Here is a 21,521-nt window from a genome sequence, read left to right on the forward strand (position 1 = left end):
ACACATTTTAGGGAGACAGGAGACATCAATCAACATATGTAAGATGTACACTGGTTTGATCCGGTACAACCTGAAGCAAAAGCGGGTCAACTCGAAGCCAGGAGGGGGCTTCCAGGTCACAGGCAAGTAAGAGAGGAACGGTTGCATTCTTCTGAGTTTCTGATGAGCCTTTCCACAGGAGGCAATAAGATATGCATGCTTGTCAGTGATCAGGGGATGACTTTGAATAGAATGGGACGCGGGTTTGCCCTAAGCAGTTCCCAGATTGACTTTTCCCTTTATCTTAGTGATTTGGGGGGCCCAAAATATTTTCCTTTCCAATTTCCCCCTTTTTGTTTTAAAAATATTTTGGAGAAAGCTTTTCAGAAGGAAATCAGTCTCTGGTGGCAGGTTTTGTCTGACTTTTCATGGAGTAGCTGAGATTACAGGCGAGCGACACCACACCTAGCTAATTTTTTTTTTTTTGGTAGAAACGGGGGTCTCCCTCGGTTGCCCAGGCTGGTCTCTGGTGCCTACCGGGGGGCTCCCCGTAATCTCTACAAATAATCCAGTAAAGGAACACCAGAGCGTGGAAAGCGGAGGACGACCGACAAAGGACTCCCGAGTAGGTTTTCACTTCAAGCTCTAGGGTAAGTGGGCGCTCGGAGAATTCCAGGGAAACCTCGGGAAAATGTGGGTCAGGCTGAGAGTAAGTTCGCTAATTACTTAAGCCTTGTGCAGCACTTACTGCGCCGCGGAGGGGTAATTGTCAGTACCCCAAATCTCACATCTTTGTTCCGTCTGGTAGACAAGTATTCTCCTTGGTTCCCGGAACATGGAGCCATGAATGTAGAAGGTTGGGACAAGGTCGGATCAGACTTAAAACCAGCACAACAAGAGGGCCGCGATATTCCCGTCTCTGCTTGGTCTGTGTGGTCGTCAGTTAAAACAGCCCTGGAGCCCTTCCACACTGAGGAGGAGAAGGAGGAGTTCCAGGATGACATAGGAAAGTCGAATAATCAGGAGTCTAATTTTCAGCAAAGTGAACCATCATAGTCTAGTTTTAAAAAGGGCGAGAAACGGGAAGGTATGTATGCTAATCTCCAAAAACTTATAAAAAAACAGGGCCACCTACTGCGCTTTTAGGGGAAGGTCTGGAATGGCCACCCCCAGGCCAGCCTTAGGAATTTTTGGAAGGGGAGCCTGAGACGCGCCTTGCTGCTCCCATTGTTGCAGGCCCCGCCAGTAACTATGGCAAAGGGAAGCTTCAGGCTTGTCCAACAGCCAATTAGGATGAGGGAATGATCTAGGCTTGCCCACCTGTTAATTACGGTAGAGGAGTGCTGCCAGCCGGTCGGAATACAAATTATGGCACAGGGACAATCCAGGCATCCATTCGCCAGGCACAAGAAATGGGGGATTTGAATGTTTGGCAGTTTTTGGTCATTATTTCGCCAGCTGAGGAGGCCAGAGAACTTGCTCAAGCAAGCTGGGAGCCATTTCCTTTTAAAATATTAAAAGACTTAAAGCAAGCAATTGGACAATATGGGCCAAACTCTCCTTATGTTCATTCCTTGTTACAATGTGTGGCTTATAACAGACGTTGAATACCTGTGGATTGGGAGGCATTAGCCCGATCCACCCTGTCCTCCTCTGAATTTCTCCAATTTAAAATCTGGTGGACGGATGAAGCAACAAATCAGGCACGCAGAAATGCTCAAGCCCAACATCCTGTTAATATCACGTCTGATCAATTGCTTGGAATCGGACAGGCATGGGGTACTCTAAATCAACAGATGGAAATGGGTGATGAGGTTGTTGATCAGCTCAGAACTACATGCCTAAGAGCCTGGGAAAAAATTCACGACCCTGCTACTGCTTATCCTTCTTTTAACACAGTTCAACAGGGTCCAAGGGAGCCTTATCCAGATTGTATCGCCTGTTTGCACGATGCAGCTCAAAAGGCTATTTCCGATTCTCATGCCAAGAAAGTGATCCTTCAGCTGCTTGCTCATGAAAATGCTCAAACAGAATGTCAGGCAGCAATTAGACCTATTAAGGGAAAGGCAGATCTAAATGAGGAAAAAACTTTAAGTGAATACATTAAAGCCTGCGATGGCATTGGGGGGCACTTATATAAGGCCAGCCTCCTTATATAAGGCTGGGGGGAGAGGAGGAGAGGGGTGGCTATTACTCCCCATATCGCGGGGGGTGCCTCACCCCCCTGCGATGTGGATCGTAATAGCTAGGCAGGGAGAGGGGAGAACAATATTACAAAGGAGGTGTATACTTCCTGCGATATTGAGAGTAATATTATGCTCTCCCCTTCGTGATATTAGGAACAATATCGCAGGAGGTGTGTACAACCCCTGCGATATTGGGAGTAATACCATCCTCTCCCCCTGAATATAAGAAAAATCTTATTGGTCCTACATTCCATTCCCACCACTGGTTAGGCCTGTTACACGGTTAGACACCCCAGTGGAGGTTTATGTTAATGATAGTGTCTGGATGCCTGGACCAACAGATAACTGAGGTCCTGCTCATCCAGAGGAGGAAGGAATGTTAATGAATATTTCTATTGGTTATCGCTTTCCTCCCATCTGCCTGGGGCCGGCAGCGGGATGTTTAAATTATGATACACAAAGTTGGATGGCTTATGTTCCTGCACATAATGGATAAAAAGCCTTTATTCATGTAATCAGTGGAAGAACATTTCAATCTTTGGACACTATTAAATACCTTGAGCATGGCTATGTTATGACACATCGCCAGATTAATACATTTAAACCTAATAAGAACCTCCTGCCATTAAATGGCCTGAGAAGCTAGAGGTGCTAACCTCGGAAGATTGTATTGCAAACAGTGCTGCTGTACTGCAAAATAATTCCTATGGAATCATCATTGATTGGGCCCCTAGGGGACACTTTGCAGTAAATTGTACCGGACAGAGCAAAGATTGTAGAGTGACTACTTTTGCAAATGACTACCCAGATAATGCACCAAAATTACATAGAAGAATTGAAACAAATTACCCTATTAAGTGGGAGGAGAATGGTATGGCTCCCCCAAGCCCAAAAATGAGTGACCCAATTAAAAGTACAGAACATCCAGAATTGTGGAAATTAATGATGGCTCAAACCCCAATTCGGATTTGGAAAGGAGAATATAAAACAGAGACCCATAGTAAAAACTTCAATTTGTTGTAGCCATGACCTCTAATCGGACGGTCCCATTGCAGAGCTGTGTTAAACCTCCTTTTATGTTGGCAGTGGGAAAAATTAACATCCTACCTGACTCTCAAACCATATCATGCCTCAGCTGTTGTCTTTTTACCTGCATTGATTCTACCTCTAATAAAAATCGTGGTTAGGGCCTGAGAAGGAGTTTGGGTACCTGTTTCCCTCAATAGACCTTGGGAGACCTGTCCCTCCATACATAGTATCACCGAAGTACTAAAAGGAATACTTAGTAGATCAAAGAGATTCAGATTTACTTTAATAGCTGTGATCATGGGCCTTTTAGCTGTCATAGCTGCTGCTGCTGCTGGTGTTGCTTTGCACTCTTCTATTCAAACTATGGGCTTTGTGGATAGTTGGCAGAACAATTCTTCTAAGCTTTGGAATTCCCAAAGCCAAACAGAACAAAAATTGGCAAATCAAATGAATGATCCTCCCCGTCAAACAGTAATTTGGATGGGAGATCGGATTATGAGCTTGGAGCATAGAATTCAAATGCAATGTGATTTGAATACTTCTGACTTTTGTATTACTCCTAGCTCTTATAGTGCCACTGAACACCACTGGGAGACGATTAGATGTCACCTACAAGGAAAAGAAGATAATTTAACATTAGATATTGCTAAACTGAAAAAACAACTTTTCGAGGCATCTCAGGCTCATCTCAGCCTGTTGCCTGGAGCTGATATTCTTACTGGAGCTGCTGATGGCCCTTCTAACACTAATCCTTTAAAGTGGATTAAAACCATAGGTGGATCAACGATTGCAAATTTTATTTTGGTTTGTGTCTGTTTATGCTGTTTGTTTTTAGTCTACAGATGCGGACGCGCCTTGGGAGAGAAGTCAGGCACAGTGAAGGAAATAGCCACGGCGGTTATTAATAAAAAAAAAATACATATATATAATAGAGACAAAAAGAGGGGCACATGTGGGAAACAGAGTTTCTGGAATGCCAGATGAGTTGATCTCCCCTGTGTGAGACATTCATGGGGAGCCATGGGCGGTCTCTGAGGAGAAAAGTCTCCTTATTGCCTCCATGTCTTTATGCCCCACAGTGTAACAGCTCAGCCGCATGCTACAGGTGCTCGGGGAGATGACACTCCGTTGAAGTGGAGTATAATCATCTTGGCTCCTCCTGAAACCCACTCCCACCCATTTCAGTCCCAATCTTAAGTTAAAGATCTTAAGTAGTTTAGACACGCGCCTTTGCTCAAGGAAAATTCGCAGAAACCGCCACTGCTATACACCTTATCGAATGACTCACGAGTTCTCCTTCAGTATTTAATCCTTTCCCTCATCGCTTCTTACCCCTCCCATTTGCCCTAAGCACAAAGAGCTTGTTAACCAACAAATTGGGTGGAGGCCGAGAGCTCGGGCCGTGAACTAGCCTCCCACGTTCCAGTCCCCCGGACCCGCCTTTTAACTCTTATTCTGTCTCTTTCTAAATCCTTTGTCTCCGCTGGACTCGGGGTACCCGCCGGGCGGGGCGGGGCGGATTTCCCCAACGGGGCTTGAACTCGTGGACCGAGGCGCGCCTCCCGCTTCAGTCTCCCAAATTGTGGGGGTTACAGGCTGAGCCCCCGCCCGGCCAAACGGCCACACAGGACCGACTGTTTTCCCGACTGCGCACCCTCGTCCCGCACCCCGCGCCGGACCCGGGCCTCGGCCCCAGCGGGGGGGTGGAGAGGACGCGGGAAGGGGGCGCCCTGTGGGTCCCGCCGGGTCGCTCGGCCGCACTAGTGGGTCCCCGGGTGGGCGCGGGGAGGACTCGGGTTCACAGTCGCTCCCGCTCCGGAAAGTGTGCGGCGGCTGCCCGGGAGGGACCTCGGCGGGGAGGAGGCGGCCGGAGTCGGAGGGGTCCGTCCATTGCCGGAGACTGGGAGCGCGTCCTCCCCGCCTGCCGGGCCCGTGGTGGGGGCCGCACCCACCGCACCCACCGCTGCGTGGCCGGGACCGTCTTGGCTGGCGCCGCCTTGGAGCCGGCCGGCACCGCGCGTGGTCGGGGGAGCGGCGGGGGAGGAAGGACCCGGCGAGCCCGGGGAGGGCCGGGGTCCTGCAGAAGGAGGCGCCGGGGCAGGGTGTGGGGTCGGGGCCCGCGCGGCGCTGCTGCTGCTCCCGAAGTTTGCGGTCGGTCCGAGCTGGCGCGGCGGAGCGTGTGACCCCTGGAGCCGCGGGGCCACCCCGGAGCGCGAGGCCGCAGCGGGGAGTCCCTGGGCCCGTCTCCGGGACGGCTTTGGCTGAAGCAGGAGGACGGCGTTTGGAGGAGGGTGGGGTGGACGCGTCCTCTCAGCGGCCGGCCTGGACTCACAGCCTCCGCTGCGCCCACGCTGCCCTCGTGCCCAGGGTTCTAAGAAGTCCAATGCCAGGCGGAGGCGAGGGGCAGATGGCCCAGGGTTGGGAGGCCGCTGGCGGTCCAGGTCCCGCAGGAGGTGAAGGGTTTTCCAGGAGGGCCCAGGGCCCAGGGGCTGCAGGCTGCACAGGCGCACCTTGCACGGGAGCCACTGCCCGGGCCTTAGCTGGGCGGAGCAATTCCGGGGCCGCCGCTCCTTCCCTGCGCGGCCAGGCTCGGGTTCCAGGCAGGCTGCTGCAGGGGGCCTGATCCGGGGGACAGCCGGCTACCCACCCCGGCAAGGGCGCCCACCTCGGCCGCTGACAGCCTCGCAGGGAGGCCCCAGCGATGAGCAAGGGGGCTGGCGGGAGGACGGGAGGCCCAGCCGGCCTGAGTCCTGGACAGGTGATTGACAGGTGAATGAGCTGGAGTGGAGCGTGTCTGGCTGGGGGCCAGGGAAGATCTGCCAGGACCTCAAGGGCTGCAGGCTGCCAACTGCCCGCCCCAGCTCTGGATGCCCTACTAGAGCCTCAGTTTCCTCACCTGCCAGGAAGGACCCATATGTCAGGGGTGTTTTGACGATTAAACTGGACAATCCTGGTAAGCTCTCGTGAGCCCTCCTTGGCTGCAGATCTTTTTTACTTTTCTTTTCTGACTTCGCTATGGAACTCTGGAATGCCTACAGGTGGGGAGGCAGCAGGCCGGACCTTGGCCCCTGGCTGCATTGTCCCTTATGGGTGCCCCCACTCCTTCTAGGCCCTTTTAAAGCCCATACCTAGCGAAACATCTGGACCTCAGAGAGCTTCAGAGAACTTTATGCATTTCCAAAACCAAAATGCTTTCTTCCCTGACCCCACGTTCTCATCTCACTCCAAAACTCAAATTCCTTGGGCAGCCAACTTCAGAAAAGGGCCTCAATTTGATGCTTGTTCTCTGGGACCCACCCAGGGCCCTTTTGATGGAGCATCATTCCACCTCCATCCGCCCCCGCCCCCCAACGGGAGCTTCCCCCAGTACACTGGGGGCTCTTAACTGTAGCGACCTGGATCTGGCCACTAGACTTCAGAGGCAGGAGACAGGGAACACAGTCCCCCCAGGAGACTGGCCTGGCCATGGCCTGATGCACAGTGATCTCTGGGCAAGAGACCCAGGACAGGAAATATCTCCGCCCTCTGCTTTCAGACCCCCTAGCCTTCAGGGTGAGATTACCTTTGCCACAGTGGGGAAAACTGAGGCACAAGGCCAGTGAGCAGCAAAGTCAGGGAGACTGTGACTGGGAAACATGCCCAGGTCCTGAACAGCCCTTCCAGGTTGCCATAGCCTTTGGGCTGTTCTTGGCATGTGGCACCCTGGTTGGGTCAGTACCTTGTGGGGTGAGGGTGCTGGCAGGAGCAGGTGCTGTGGGACCCACAGCAGGAGGGGAACATTTTCACCCTTTCCTGGCACAGCAGTTTTGTTCTCTGATGTGTGTGGACTCCTGTGCCTATGTGGGTGTGGACTGGGCCCCTTTCTATTGATCGAAAAAAAACCATTCCTGGAGTGGCCAGGGGAGTATAGGTACCATTATGCCCGGCAGCTGGGCAGGTGGCAGTGGGGGATGTGGGGGCTTGGCTGCCCCGTGCTCCACTGCCACCTCCCCAGGGGGAGCCAGACCCTGGCCTTAGTGCCCATTCCTGCCCAGTTCCACACATCCTTCACTCAGCATTCCCCTGCCTCATTCCCCCAACTCGGGGCCCTGCCATGTGTCCCCAGGGGCCCTGGGGTGGGCTCACAGGAGGCAGTAACTCTGCCGCCTGCCTCTGCCTGAAGTCAGGGGTCCCTAATCTGGCCCCTAGTGGGCTGAGAGGGTGGGCAGCTCAGGGGTCAGCCCTTGGCTGAACATGGAGTCTTTTCCCCCACCCCTGCTTACACTGGTGGGGCTGGGGGCTACTGTGGGTCCTCCCCAGCCCCTCACTAGGCCAGTTTGAAGGAAATACTCGTACGGATGGCTTCACCTGTTGTCAGTTGCCCTCACCAAACTGGAACCAACCAGCTGTTGCCCTTGGACCAGGGCCTGGGCCTGAGGCTGCCATGAACAGTCAGTTTTCTGCCTTCTGGGGGGTGGCATCTCCCAGCTCTGGGTGGTCCCCACAAGACACAATGTCCAGCACTGGAGGGAAGAGATCAGGGCGGGAGCCCCTGACCACAGGACCTGGCCATGAGCTGTAGGTCCCTGTGGGATGCAGGCTCCTGTGGATGCTTCAGGGGGTGAGTGGGGGTCCTTCTGGCTGGCAGAATCCTGGTGGGAACTGGGCATGTGGAGCTGGCTTAGGCAGGATGGGCAGAATTCGGCCTGGCCAGGGAGCCAAGGACTGGCGTGGCCAATGTGGGCAGCGGGGCCCTTGGATCTAGGCCCAGTGTCAGCAGAATGGCAAGTTAAAGAATCGCTGGTCCAGCTGGATCTGGGGAGAGGCTTTCCCAGCAGAACCACCTTGTCTGCACTGGGTATTGTCTGACCTTGGCAGAGGCCTGGGGGTGATGGTCTGCTGGTGCATCCCTGCTATCAGGCCTTGGTGGCCCCTGAGGAGCTAGGTGCTCACTGGGCAGGGGGAGGGGCCCAGGGGCTACCTGTGTGTATCTGCCCTTAGATGTGCCCCCACCCCAGGTTCTCAGCCTTCAAGGTTGGGGCCCAGGACTGTTTACCTGCTCTATGGCTCCAGCTCTGACTAGCTCGCCTGGTGACTCTGACAGTTTCCTTCTCCCAGCCTGAGTCCTCCTCTGGGAGACACAGGGTTCCAAACCCCATGCAGGTAGAGTTTGCTATTAGCCACTCTTATGAGCCCACTTGGGCCTCCTCACTCCACTGGCCTGTCAGACCCAACTGGCCAGACCTGGTGTCCTGTTTGTATTTTGCTTTTTCTCAGGGTGTGTTTTCTGTAACTACTGCTGTGTGGAGCTATCATATGAGCCGCAGGGTATAGAACATTCCCACCCCCGAAAGCCCCCACTCTGGGCCCCTTGGCTGGTCAAGCCTGTTTGGCTTGGTGTTGACAGCCCCTGCAGTGTGCACTGTTGAGTGGATCTGTCCACACGGCTGCCTGGGCCTGCATCTCCATCCTTGGTGCTGAGGCCCGTTCTGTTCCCCAACTCTCCACCTGAGCTACTCCTGAAGCCAAGATGAGGGATGGGGAGGGGGTGCTGACAGGGACCCCTCCTGGGTGAATCTCTACTGTGAGGGGGCTGGGCTTGCCCCATCCCATCATTTTCTCCCCTGAACTCCACGTCAGCCAGAGGTCAGCCAGGCGAATCCTGTCCCCACCTGCTTTTGTGCTGCCCATGAACTGAGTGAATTTTATATCCCCAAGCAATAGGAAAAAAATCAAAAGAAGATTAACACTTTATGACACTTTCCAGTTAGAAGTTTCCATGTCCATAGTGAAGTTTTCCGGGAGTGTAGCCTTGCCTGTTCATTTACACATTGTCTGTGGAAGGCTGTGGTCACGCTGCAACTGCAGGGCCCCGTCCTTGGGACGGAAGCATTGACAAAGTTGAAAATATTGACCCTCCGCTCTTTAGGCAGTTTCCAGCCCATGCCTGGTTTTGAGCACTGTCTGCTGAGACCCCAGGCTCTGGGCCGGCTCCTTCCTCACTCAGGGCTCCAGTGGCCTCTGCTGGTGTGTCTGTAAAGTGGGGGTGCCACGGGGCCTCCCTGTGGGGTGTTGAGTCCTGCTGTGCCAGGTTTTGGGGTGCCTGCATCAGGCTGACTGTCACTGACAGAGATCCCAGTGCCTGATTCTGGCCAGTAGGAATATTTACTCTTAACCAGGGGGACACCTTGGAGCTGAGCTGCCACCCACCCAGCGGTGTCTGGGTCAAGGTTGGGGCAGGGCTGGTGTCCTGAACTGCTTTCTGATGTTCAGCAGTGGTGGCTGCTAGTGCTCAATGCCTTCGAGACAGCGCTGAGGCCAACAGCGGCTGGCAGCGGCTCCCCCAGGCTGTGTGTACTGTGCCCTTCTGTGTGCGAGTGACAGGCGAGTGCCTGCAGGGGTCATGCCGGGCTGTGTGGAGGGGGCCAGAGGTTAAAGTTCCCTGAGCAGCTGTGTGGTCCAGGAGCAGCCAAGGGGTCTCTGGAGGTGTGGCTGCCACGACCCTACCCTGAAGGACTTGCTTGTCATTGGTAGAGAGGAGAGGACCCCCAGGAGGTGCTGCCCGAGGGGCTCCATTCTCGCTTGTGAGGGGCGCCTAGGGTCCTCCTGGGGTGAGCCAGAGACTGAGCCCTTGGGGTGAAAGTCCCTTCCCCCAGCTGAGAAGCAGTAGGCACCGGGGCATGGGCTGCCTCAGGGCCCCCGCCCACTCGCACCCTCTCCTGCCCTGCAGCTGCTCCATCCTTGGGAGGCGAGGAAGATGGGAGGATGAGGCCAAGACACAGGGGAGACCAGATTCCAGGCACATAGACTGGCCGGGGGTGAGGCCTGCTCCTACCCAGCAAGCCCAGACCTCAACAGGCAGGTGAGGGACTGAGGTCTGGGGCATGACCTCCCTAAGTCGCCTCAGGGTGGAGGAGGAGCTGGGCCACCGAGATGGGTCTGTATGCCTGGCCCTGGGCCCTGGGTAGCAGGCTGGGGGTGGGAGGGGACACCCATGCAGCAGATGGGGAGACGGAGGCGCAGGGCTCCAGGAGCAAGGAGGAGGCCAGGGCTGGCCTGTGGGGACTTTGGTGTTGACTCTGGGTGAGGTGGAGCCCGCAGATGTGACTACAGCAGAGCTCAGGTGGCTGCAATGCGGTGAATGGACCCAGGCATTAAGGGCACCAGCAGATGACTGCCACAGCCCAGTGCGGGGGAGGGTGTCTATGGGGGGCTGTAGATTAGTGCCAGCAGGGTTTGGGTTTCCCAGCAGATGGCTGTGGGTGTGAGACAGCAATCAGGGGGACAATGCCCAGGGGTTCTGGCTTAGAACAGAGGCAGGTGCACTTTGCTCAACTGTAGATGGGGGCAGTCACACAACCTGGGGACCAATGGCGCATGGGCTGAGCCCCCATGCCCGCTGGACTGGAGCAGGCAAGGAGGTGAGGAGGAGCCAGCCTGGGAGGTGGAAGGTGGAGGTGGAAGTCGGGGAAAGCCCAGGGGGACCAGAGGCCAGAGCAGTGAGTCCTGGGATAGGACGAGAATTCTTTTGGCTGTGCTGTCCCCATGGCCCCTACTCCTGATCACATAATCCAGTACTCTTGCCCTGAGTCCCTGCTTGCCCCTGCCTACCTGACCATCCCAGGTAGGAGTTAGGCGTTTTCATCCCCTGTGAGCTTGGGCTGTGAGGGTCCCTGGACAGCAGCATTTCAGAAGGCATTGTCTGGCCGTGGACAGCACCGTTGAGTCACTGTAGTTGCCTGATCCTGAGAAAGAGCCCCTGGTGCAGTTTCCTAGGCTCTCACTGTCTTCTGGGGTCTCTGTCCCCCACCCCGGGAAGCCTGGGAGGGCAGCTTAGAGCTCTGGGAGGTGCCTCTTCCCAGCATCTGTCCATACTGTGCCCACCAGTGCCTTGGCATCATCCCCTGAGAGGTGGGCATATGTCTCTGTGGATGGGTGACAGCAAGGTCATCACAGGGAGGGGGCCTGTCCCTGCGGGTGGGTGACAGTAAAGTCATCACGGGGAGGGGACGTGTCCCTGTGGGTGATAGCAAGGTCACCATGGGGAAGGGTGTGTCCCTGTGGGTGACAGCAAGGTTACCATGGGGAGGGGTGTGTCCCTGTGGGTGACATTAAGGTCATCACGGGGAGGGGCGTGTCCCTGTGGGTGACAGCAAGGTCACCATGGGGAGGGGTGTGTCCCTGTGGGTGACATTAAGGTCATCACGGGGAGGGGCGTGTCCCTGTGGGTGACAGCAAGGTCACCATGGGGAGGGGTGTGTCCCTATGGGTGACAGCAAGGTCATCATGGGGAGGGGACATGTCCCTGTGTGTGGGTGGCTGCAAAGTCATCACAGGGAGGGGGCGTGTCCCTGTGGGTGGGTGACAGCAAGGTCACCTTGGGAGTGGGCATGTCTCTGTAGGTGGGTGACAGAAAGGTCATCATGAGGAGGGGTTATCTTCCTCCTGGGCTCCTGGTGCCCCCAGGGGAGAAAACCATTGGGCTGAGGGTAGAGGCTGCAGCAGCCCCGGACACCAGAAGGGGGCAGAGGCAGGGCCTCCTGGATGCCATCCTCACCTGGTACCCACCAAGCCCTGGAGCTCTACAGAGGGAGGCCTAGCGGCGCAGACTCCAGTGGGCCATCGCTGCCCAGCCGTCTCTGAGGCTCCCAGTTCTCCAGGCAGCCGGATTTCCCCTTCTGGTAAACTGCTCCCAAGGCCTGTCCTGGTTCATGCACCTAGCTGGGTCCCAGGTCTTCTCCTGGTGGGCCTGCCTCAGTGTGCTTCCTTGGGCAGGTGGGTACTCCCCTGGCAGATGCCCTTATGACCTGAAGGCCCCAAGGCCAAGGGGGGCACCCCGGACCTCTCGGCAGGAGCTGCCAGTTGCAGGAAGCAGATGGGGAGGGGACACATGGTCCAGCTCTGAGAAAGCCTGACGTGGGGGAACATGATGTCAAGGCTCCTGGGAGCCTCATCTACTTAGGCAGGGGTCTTTGAAAGGCCAACACTCCCTACACAGGAGGAAAAACCAAGATCGCTGGCGTGGGCAAGGGCAGCTTTGGAAAGGCATCGGGTCAGATGGGCCTCTGCTCCCCACCTTGGCTATGGCCTTCCCGTGCACTTCTGCCAGCAGGGACCCCACTGGACTCAGCTCCAGTGGGTGGACAGGAACCAGCTTGTGGTGCCAGACACCAACACCATTTGCTTCTGATGCCTGACCGCGGGCAACTCTATTCCCTCCATCTGGCTGAAGAGCCAGAAGAAGTTCCATGGAAAGCATCACACGCGAGCATCAAGGTGGGCCTGGAGGGTGGTGGGGGCAGGGCTGCCATCCTCTCTCCCGCCCTTCCACTTGGAGCTGAGGCACCAGCAGTAGAGTCTGGTTATGAAGAGTGCGGTGCCTTCAAACTGCTGTTTTCCACCCGTGTCATGAAGAACAAGCTCAGCAGCATTCAGCAAACTTACATGCTGGACATGCTGTGTGGGCTGTGGCCTTCAGGCAGGGAGCATGAAGTGAAGTAGCCCTAAGCCCAGCTGGGCCCCTCAACGTGCTCTCCTCACCAGCCCCTTCTGCTGGGCAGCGAGGTGCAGCTCCACGGCAGGTGTACAGCGCCTCAGCACATGGAGGTGAATGGCAGCAAGGCAGGCCTGGACAACACACTCTACCTCATTGCTCCCAAGGTGGGCACCACCCCCAGCTAGGTACAGGGTGGACAGCACGCCCTACCTCACTGCTCCCAAGGTGGGCACCACCCTTGGCTGGATACAGGCTGGACAGCACGCCCTACCTCACTGTTCCCAAGGTGGGCACCACCCCTGGCTGGGTACAGGGTGGACAGCACGCCCTACCTCACTGTTCCCAAGGTGGGCACCTCCCCTGGCTGGGTACAGGGGAATGGGCAGGCTGGAGGCCTGGCTTCACTTAAGTCTTAAGTTCACTGGTAGATTTCATTGAAATCTACTAGCATTATAGAATTTTTGGAGTAACCTATGAAAGACAAAATTATGTTGGAAGGCTGAAGCATGAGGATCACTTGAGTCCAGTAGTTTGAGACCAGTCTGGGAAATGTAGTAAAACCCCGTCTCTACAAAAAATACAACAGGGCCGGGCGCGGTGGCTCAAGCCTGTAATCCCAGCACTTTGGGAGGCCGAGACGGGCGGATCACGAGGTCAGGAGATCGAGACCATCCTGGTTAACATGGTGAAACCCCGTCTCTACTGAAAAATACAAAAAACTAGCCGGGCGAGGTGGCGGGCGCCTGTAGTCCCAGCTACTCGGAGGCGGAGGCAGGAGAATGGCGTGAACCCGGGAGGCGGAGCTTGCAGTGAGCTGAGATCCGGCCACTGCACTCCAGCCTGGGCGGCAGAGCGAGACTCCGTCTCAAAAAAAAAAAAAAAAAAAAAAACAACAAAATGAGCTGGGTGTGGTGGCACGTGCCTGTAGTCCCAGCTACTCGGGAGGCTGAGGTGGGAGCAATTTTCCCACTTGAGCCCTGGATGTCGAGGCTTCAGTGAGCCCAGATGGTGCCATTGCACTCCGGCCTGGAAGACAGTGAGAGCCTGTCTCACGAAAAAAAAAAAAAAAAAAAAGGCACCAGCAGGAAACAAAATCCTGTGCACTGAGTAGTTCTCTAGAATATGAAGTTGTTGGTTCATATAGAACCTGCTATGAACCAAAGTCCAAAATTAGATGTAGTTTCCCCTCAACAACGTGTCAATTCATAAAAGTGGGAATCACTCCTGTGACTGTCTCTAATAGGTTCAAAAACATTTGCTTTTCTCTCTGCAACTTTGTATATTTTTAAATTAATTAAATCTCTTTACTATGATATGTGTATTTATCCTATTTCATCTTGGGTTTACCTTGATAATTTGTACCTAATGAGATATTTATTCTTAATTTGTAGTATTCCATAGTATTCCATGTTTTTAGGTTTTCTGGGCAGTCGACATGGAAGATTTATGAGGGTAAGGCTTTGGTGTCATCAGTAAATGACCGAGAGTTTTCTTCTCTTTTTGTTTTAAGAGACAAAAATCTTGCTCTGTTGTCCAGGCTGGAGTGCAGTGGCGTGATCTTGGCTCACTGTAACCTCCACCTCCCGGGTTCTAGCAATTCTCCTGCCTCAGCCTCCTGAGTAGCTGGGACTACAGGTGCATGCTGCCATACCTAGCTAATTTTTTGTACTTTAGTAGAGACGGGGTTTCACTATGTTGCCCAGGCTGGTCTCGAACTCCTGAGCTCAGGCAATCCACCCGCCTTGGCCTCCCAAAGTGCTGGGATTACAGGCGTGAGCCACCATGCCCGGCGACCCAGAGTTTTCTCTGTTGTAGCATGACAAATATAAGGATAGCTGATATACTTAAAACTCATTTTATTGTGTGAGTCGAATAAGTTACTGAATCTAAAGGAAACCAGTGAAGCATGCCATCTGACTTTGGATTATTTCAAGACAGCACTGAAACTGAGCCCACCTCCACTGTTTCATTAATATTTAGATAGGACAGAAAAGCAAATGTTGATAAGAACAAATACTACACCACTTAATAAATTATGAATGGGATGAACAATGGAAATTTGATGAATCAGAGTGATAAGTACTTATTTAGTTTATACAATGTGTTAGTCATTATTATACCTATACACTTAATATGTAACCGTTTAACATGTATAACACAATGATTTATGGAGAATGCACATTGATAATCATATTAGGTGGCATTAAAACCACAGAAATAAAAATGTTTTGGTATATAACACATAAATGAATATAGGAAAGTTAAGTAACTTGATTAAAAAGTGTGACTTCAATAGCAAAGACACGGATTCAACCTAAATGTCCATCAACAGTGAAGTGGATAAATGCCCATCAACAGTGAAGGGGATAAAGAAAATGTGGTACATTTCTTTACCAGGGAATACTATGCAGCCATAAAAAAGTGAGGTCTCCCTATGTGTCCTAGGCACTGGAGTGCAGTGGCTATTCACAGGCACACTTCAGCCTCAAACTCGTGGGCTCAAGCAATCCTCCTACCTCAGCCTCCCAAATAGCTGAGATTTCAGGTGTATGTCACCATGCCCAGGCTGGGAGTTTTGTAATAACACCCTGTTGAAGTGCACAAGGCAATGACCTTTATGTCAGATCTTTCAAAACAGTTCAAGTAACAACGGCCATCCCCAATTACGTTCTCATGTGTTCCACGGTGCTACAGGGAGATGTTTCTGCTGATGGTGGCCACATGGTTGAGTTGTGATCCATGAGACTTAGAAAGAAGTGCCTGGGGAGGATGGTCTTCTCTAAATTCAAAAGCAATGGCTGCCAACCTAATTCCCCATGACCTGTCAGCTTCATGTTTCCTCCTGGTTGCTGTTTGGAATGTGGTTTGATACCTGGAAGTGGGACAGCCAGCTTGGACCATGAAGGAATAAGCATGAACACAATAACTAAGTACAGCCAATGTCAGAGAGAGAACATAAGAACAAACTTGTATCTCATAAGATCACTGGACTGTCTCATCAATCGTGGGCTGCTACCTTTTCAACAGTGTACATGACACACAATACACACATTATGTTCCTATGTATACAACAGTCTTTTTTGGTGTAATTGAACACAAACTATTAACTACAGAATGAGATCCGTTATTATATTTCAGTTGCACCAATCATGTGTGAACATAACCTGATACCCAAATTTGCTGTGTCTATTTCCACAATTGACAATTAACTTTCCATTACAGACAGGCTGGGGAAGGAACATGGGCTGTGAAAAACCATGGAAACTTTCCCGCGAAGAGCTACCAGGTGAAGTATGTGAGGTTGAAATGCTCACTGCATCTGACTGGCCAACTTCTCCTCTGCCTTTCCCAGTGCCTCTCACAGAGCCAGGACTAGACTGAGCAATGAGCAGAGTGGAAGTGAAGGAGGTAGGTCCCTGCCACCTGTGAGTCAGCTTCCCCGGAAGGTCACCCACATACAGTGAATCAAATCCAAGTTGGGGTTACACTTTGTGCTCAGCCACTGGGACACTGGAGTCGTGTAACCACAGCTCAACATCACTGATCATTAGAGAAATGCGAATCCAAACCACCATGAGATACCATGTCACAGCGGTCAGAATGGCTCTTATTAAAAAGTCAAAAAATAACAGATGCTGGCAAGGTTACAGAAAAAAAGGGAATGCTTATACACTGTTGGTGGGAGTGTCAATTTCCAACCATTGTGGAAAGTAGTGCAGTGATTCCTCAAAGACCTAAAACCAGAAATACCATTTGATCCAGCAACTCCATTACTTGGTATATACCCAAAGGAATATAAATCGTTCTGTTACAAAGACACGTGCATGCATATGTGCACTGCAGCACTATCCACCAGAGTGAAGACATGGAATCCACATAAATGCCCATCAATGACAGGCTGGTTTATATACACTGTGGAATAATAAACAGCCATAAAAAAGGTTGAGATCATGCCCTTTGCAGGGACATGGATAGAGCTGGAGGCCATTATCCTTAGCAAACTAACACAGGAACAGAAAACGAAATACCACGTGATCTCACCTATACATGGGAGCTAAACGATGAGAACACGTAGAAACACAGAGGCGAGCAACACACACTGGGGCCTCTCAGGGGGTGGAGGGTCGGAGGATGGAGGGAATCAGGAATAAGTGACTAATGGGTACTAGGCCTAATGCCTGGGTGATGAAATAATCTGCACATCGAAGCCCCATGACACACGTTTATGTGCGTAACAAACCTGCACATGTTGCCCTGAACCTAAAAGTTTATACAGATGGCAAATAAGCACGTGAAAAGATGTTTAACATCGTTATCCATTAAGGAAATACAAGCTTAAAATCACAATGAGGTACTACTGCATATCTATCAGATTTCTAACTTAGAAGACTCATCATGTCAAGTGTTGACAAGAGTGTGGGGGATGTGGAGCCCTCATACACTGTCGGTGGGGGAGCGGACTGATGAGGCTGCTTTGGGACATAGTTGATCAGTTCCTTAAAACGTTAAACATACCTACCGTGTGATCTAGACTTTCCAACCCTGTGTATTTACCTGGGAGTGGGGGAAGGTGTATGTCCATACTGGGGCTCATGCACGGATGTTCATGTTCATACAAGCTTGTTTTTTTTAATTTTTTATTTATTTTTCTTCTTCAGCTTTACTGAGGTATAATTGACACACATAAATTACAGCAGCTTTTTTTTTTTTTTTTTTTTTTGAGATAGGGTCTTGCCATGTTTCCCAGACTGGACTTGAACTCCTGTGCTCAAGTAATCCTCCTGCCTCAGCTTCCCAAGTAGCGGGGACTACAGGCACGTGCTACCCCACCTGGCTTGCAGTTTATTTATTTATTTAGAGGCAGGGTGTCACTCGGTTGTCCAGGCTGGAGTACAGTGGCATGATCATGGTTTACTGCAGCTTCAAACTCCTGGGCTCAAACGATCTTGCCGCCTCAGTCTCCTGTGTAGCTGGGACCACAAGCACAAGCCTCCAGGCCTGGCTCATTTTTGAATTTCTTTGTAGAGACAGGGGGTCTTGCTATGTTGCCTAGGATGGCCCACCTTGGCCTCTCAAAGTGCTGGGATTTTTAATGGGCAAGAGCCGGAACCAATCCAATGGCCAATCAACAAATGAATGCGTGGACAAACTGTGGTGTATTCACACAATGCAAGGAACTCAGTACCTGAGCCATTTTTTGGTAATAGCTTTATTGGGATATAATTCACACACATAAAATTTAGCCATTTAAAATGAATGACTGGGCCGGGTGCGGTGGCTCACGCCTGTAATTCCAGCACTTTGGGAGGCCAAGGTGGACACATCATCTAAGGTCAGGAGACCAAGACCAGCCTGACCAACATGGAGAAACCTCGTCTCTACCGAAAATAAAAACGAGCCAGGCGTGGTGGCGCATGCTTGTAATCCCAGCTACTCCGGAGGCTGAGGCAGGAGAATTGCTTGAATCTGGGAGGTGGAGGTTGCGGTGAGCCGAGATCCCGCCATTGCGCTCCAGCCTGGGCAACAAGAGCGAAATTCCATCTCACGAAAAAAAAAAAAAAAAAAAAGAATGATTTTGTGACTTTTTTTTTTTTTTGAGATAGAGTCTCGCTCTGTTACAGCCCAGGCTAGAGTGCAATGGTGCGATCTCGGCTCACTGCAACCTCCGCCTCCCAGGTTCAAGCAATTCTCCTACCTCTAAGTCTCCTGAGTAGCTGGGATGATAGGCGCACGCCACCACACCTGGCTAATTTTGTATTTTTAGTAGAGGTGGTGTTTCACCATGTTGGCCAGGATGGTCTTAAACTCCTGACCTTGTGATCCGCCCACCTCGGCCTCCCAAAGTGCTGGGATTACAGGCGTGAGACACCGCGCCGGCCCTGATTCTGTGGCTTTTAGTACCTCCACAGAGTTGGGCAACCACTATCACAGTCAATTTGAGATGATCACCCCACAAAGAAATTCTGCATCCTGTAGCAGCCAACTCCTTTTCCCCCAGCCACCCTTACCCCAGCCTATGCAACCACTAATCTACTTTCTGTCTCTATTTGCCAATTCTGGACATTTCATATAAAAATAAAATCATGCAATATGTGGGGTTCGTGTGTGTGTGTATGTGACTTCTTTTGCTTAGCCAAATACTTTCAAGGTTCATTCATGTTGTAGTATGTATCAGCATTTCATTCCTTTTGTTTTGTTTTAGAGACAGGGTCTCGCTGTCACCCAGGCTGCAGTCCAGTGGTGTGATCATGGCTCACTGCATCCTCGACCTCCCCAGGCTCAGGTGATCCTCCCACCTCAACCTCCCAAGTAGCTGGGACTACAGGCACACACCGCCATGCCCGGCTTTTTTTTTTTTTTTTGCATTTTTAGTACAAACGAGCTCTCATCATGTTTCCTAGGCTGGCAACTCCTGAGCTCAAGTGATCCACCTGCCTAGGCCTCCCAAAGTGCTGGGATTACAGGCATCAGCCACAGTGCCCCTTTGTTCCTTCTTATGGGTGAATAAGGTTCCATTGCAAGGATGGACCACATTTTGTCTATCCTCTGACGGACACTGGAGTCTTTTTCACACATTGGCTATTATGAATGATGCTGCTGTGAACATTTGTGTACTAGCTTTTTGGTGGATGTTTTCATTTCTCTTGTGTGTCTGTACCTGGGGGTGGAGTTTTGGTCAAATGGTACCTCTACGTGTGAATTTTTGAGGGGCTGCTAGATTGTTTACCAGAGTGGCTGCACCGTTATGCAATCCCACCAGCAGGGTGTGAGGTTCCAATTTCTCCGTATCTTCACCAACACCTGTTTTTGTCTGTTTTTTTTTTTTTTGAGATGGAGTTTCGCTCTTTCGCCCAGGCTGGAGTGCAATGGCACCATCTCCACTCACTGCAACTTCCGACTTCCGGCTTCAAGTGATTCTCCTGCCTCAGCCTCCTGAGTAGCTGGGATTACAGGTGTCTGCCACCATACCCGGCTAATTTTTGTATTTTTAGTAGTGATGGGGTTTCACCATATTGGCCAGACTGGTCTTGAACTCCCGATCTCATGATCCGCCTGCCTTGGCCTCCCAAAGTGCTGGGATTACAGGCCTGAGCCACTGCACCCAGCTGTCTGTCTATTTATTTCATTTTAGTCATTCTACTAGGAATGCAGTGGTATCTCACGGGAGTTTTTGGTAACAGCTTTACTGAGAGAGGATTCAAACAGCATATGATTCACCCATTTAAACCACATACAGCAATGTGGATGGATCTCAAATTAACTAGTCCAAGTAAAATAATCCAGATAAGTCTAAGGACATTTGAATAAAAGCTATTTTAACTGGGGAAAAGTAAATATTGTACAATTGTATTCATCTAAAATTCTACAAAATGCAAAATAGGCCAGGCACGGTGGCTCACGCCTGTAATCCCAACACTTTGGGAGGCCGAGGTGGGCGGATCATGAAGTCAGGAGTTCGAGACCAGCCAGACCAACATGGTGAAACCCCATCTCTACTAAAGATAAAAAAATTAGCCAGGCTGGTGGCGCATGCCTGTAATCCCAGCTACTCCGGAGGCTGAGGCAGGAGAATCGCTTGAACCCAGGAGGTGGAGGTTGCAGTGAGCTGAGATTACGCCACTGCACCCCAGTCTGGGCGACAGGGCGAGACTCCGTCTGAAAACAAAACAAAACAAAAAACATAATAAGCATGTGAATCCTTCACCGGCAACCAAAGTATTCAGGTTCTCTCATCAAAATTGCCTAGAACCATGGCGTGCCCCACGGACAGAGGGAAGAACGATGTGGTGCCCGCGGCCCATTTGAGAACATGCGGGGAAGGGGCACCTCCTCCCCCAGCCAAGGGAGGCGGTGAGTGACTGCGCTACCCAACCAGGGAAACTGTGCTATTTCCATGGAGCTGTGCCACCCACGGACGGGAAGATCCCACTCGCAAACCCACGCCACGGAGGCCCAGCGGCCCAACCCTGGAATGCCCGGATTCTTACAGCCATTCAGCTACAATCTACTTAAGCCCACCCACCTCCCGGGGGGAGGGGCAACCAGCACTGGCTGCTGCCTGCTGTCCAAGCCCTTTGAGCTCCTTGGGGGAGGGGCAGCAGCCAGCAAGGGGACTGCAACTGCCTAACGTGCGAAGCTCCCTGGGCGGGAGAAGGGTGGCACCCATTTCTAAAGCTCCAGGCTGCACTTTTCCCTGCTTCAGCCAGGGAGGCGGGGCAGCTCGGTCCCAAGACCTGTCCCTACAGCCCAACACAGGGCTGTGGCAGCCTAACCCATCCTTCCTCACTGGGCGGGGCTTCCCTGAGGGTCTCCAGTAACTCCAGCCAGAGGCCCAGGGACAGAATTTGGATCTCCCTAGGCCTGAGCCCCTAGGGGGAGGGGTGGCCGCAGTCTCTGCAGACGAGCAGACTTAGCCCCTCCTCCCGGTAGTTCTGAGGAATCTCAGCAGCCCAGATGAGTGGGTTTCCCCCCAGCGAAGCACACCCTCTCCACCAAGGAATAAAGTGCTTCGTTAAACGGGTCCTTCTCCCTGTTTCCTCCAACAGGGGTTGTCAGGCACCCCATTCAGGAGCGATCCTACTGGCATCTGGTTGGTGTCCTTTGAGGTAAGACGTCCCAGAAGAAGGAGCAGGCGCCCATCTTTGCTCTTCTCCAGCCTCCTTGAGTGGCATCTCCAGGCATGGGAGTGAATCAGATGAGTATGGCCTGAAGTGAACCCCCAGCAAACTGAGGCAGCCCTACAGAAGAGGGACCTGACTACTTAAAGAAAAACAAACACGCAGAAACCGACAGTGTCAACAACAACAACAACAAAGGCCCTCACAAAAACCCCATCCAAGAGTCAGCAGCCT

The 21,521-nt window shown here is 52.2% G+C and overlaps 2 protein-coding genes across 2 annotated transcripts in view; both read right to left on the reverse strand.

Annotated features, from left to right (window-relative positions):
* Positions 1 to 21,521, reverse strand: part of LOC140710301 (endogenous retrovirus group K member 8 Gag polyprotein-like) — a 393,717-nt gene that overhangs the window by 93,513 nt on the left and 278,683 nt on the right.
* LOC119619752 (putative uncharacterized protein C1orf229) lies at positions 3,757 to 7,843 on the reverse strand. The gene is made up of 2 exons (XM_037986220.2): positions 7,562 to 7,843; positions 3,757 to 5,833 (listed from the first exon to the last, which is right to left on the reverse strand). The coding sequence occupies exons 1-2, from the start codon at positions 7,841 to 7,843 to the stop codon at positions 4,955 to 4,957; spliced, it is 1,161 nt and encodes a 386-aa protein (XP_037842148.2). The 3' UTR covers positions 3,757 to 4,954.

The sequence above is a fragment of the Chlorocebus sabaeus genome, chromosome 25 (assembly GCF_047675955.1).
Source record: "Chlorocebus sabaeus isolate Y175 chromosome 25, mChlSab1.0.hap1, whole genome shotgun sequence".
Lineage (NCBI taxonomy): Eukaryota > Metazoa > Chordata > Mammalia > Primates > Cercopithecidae > Chlorocebus > Chlorocebus sabaeus.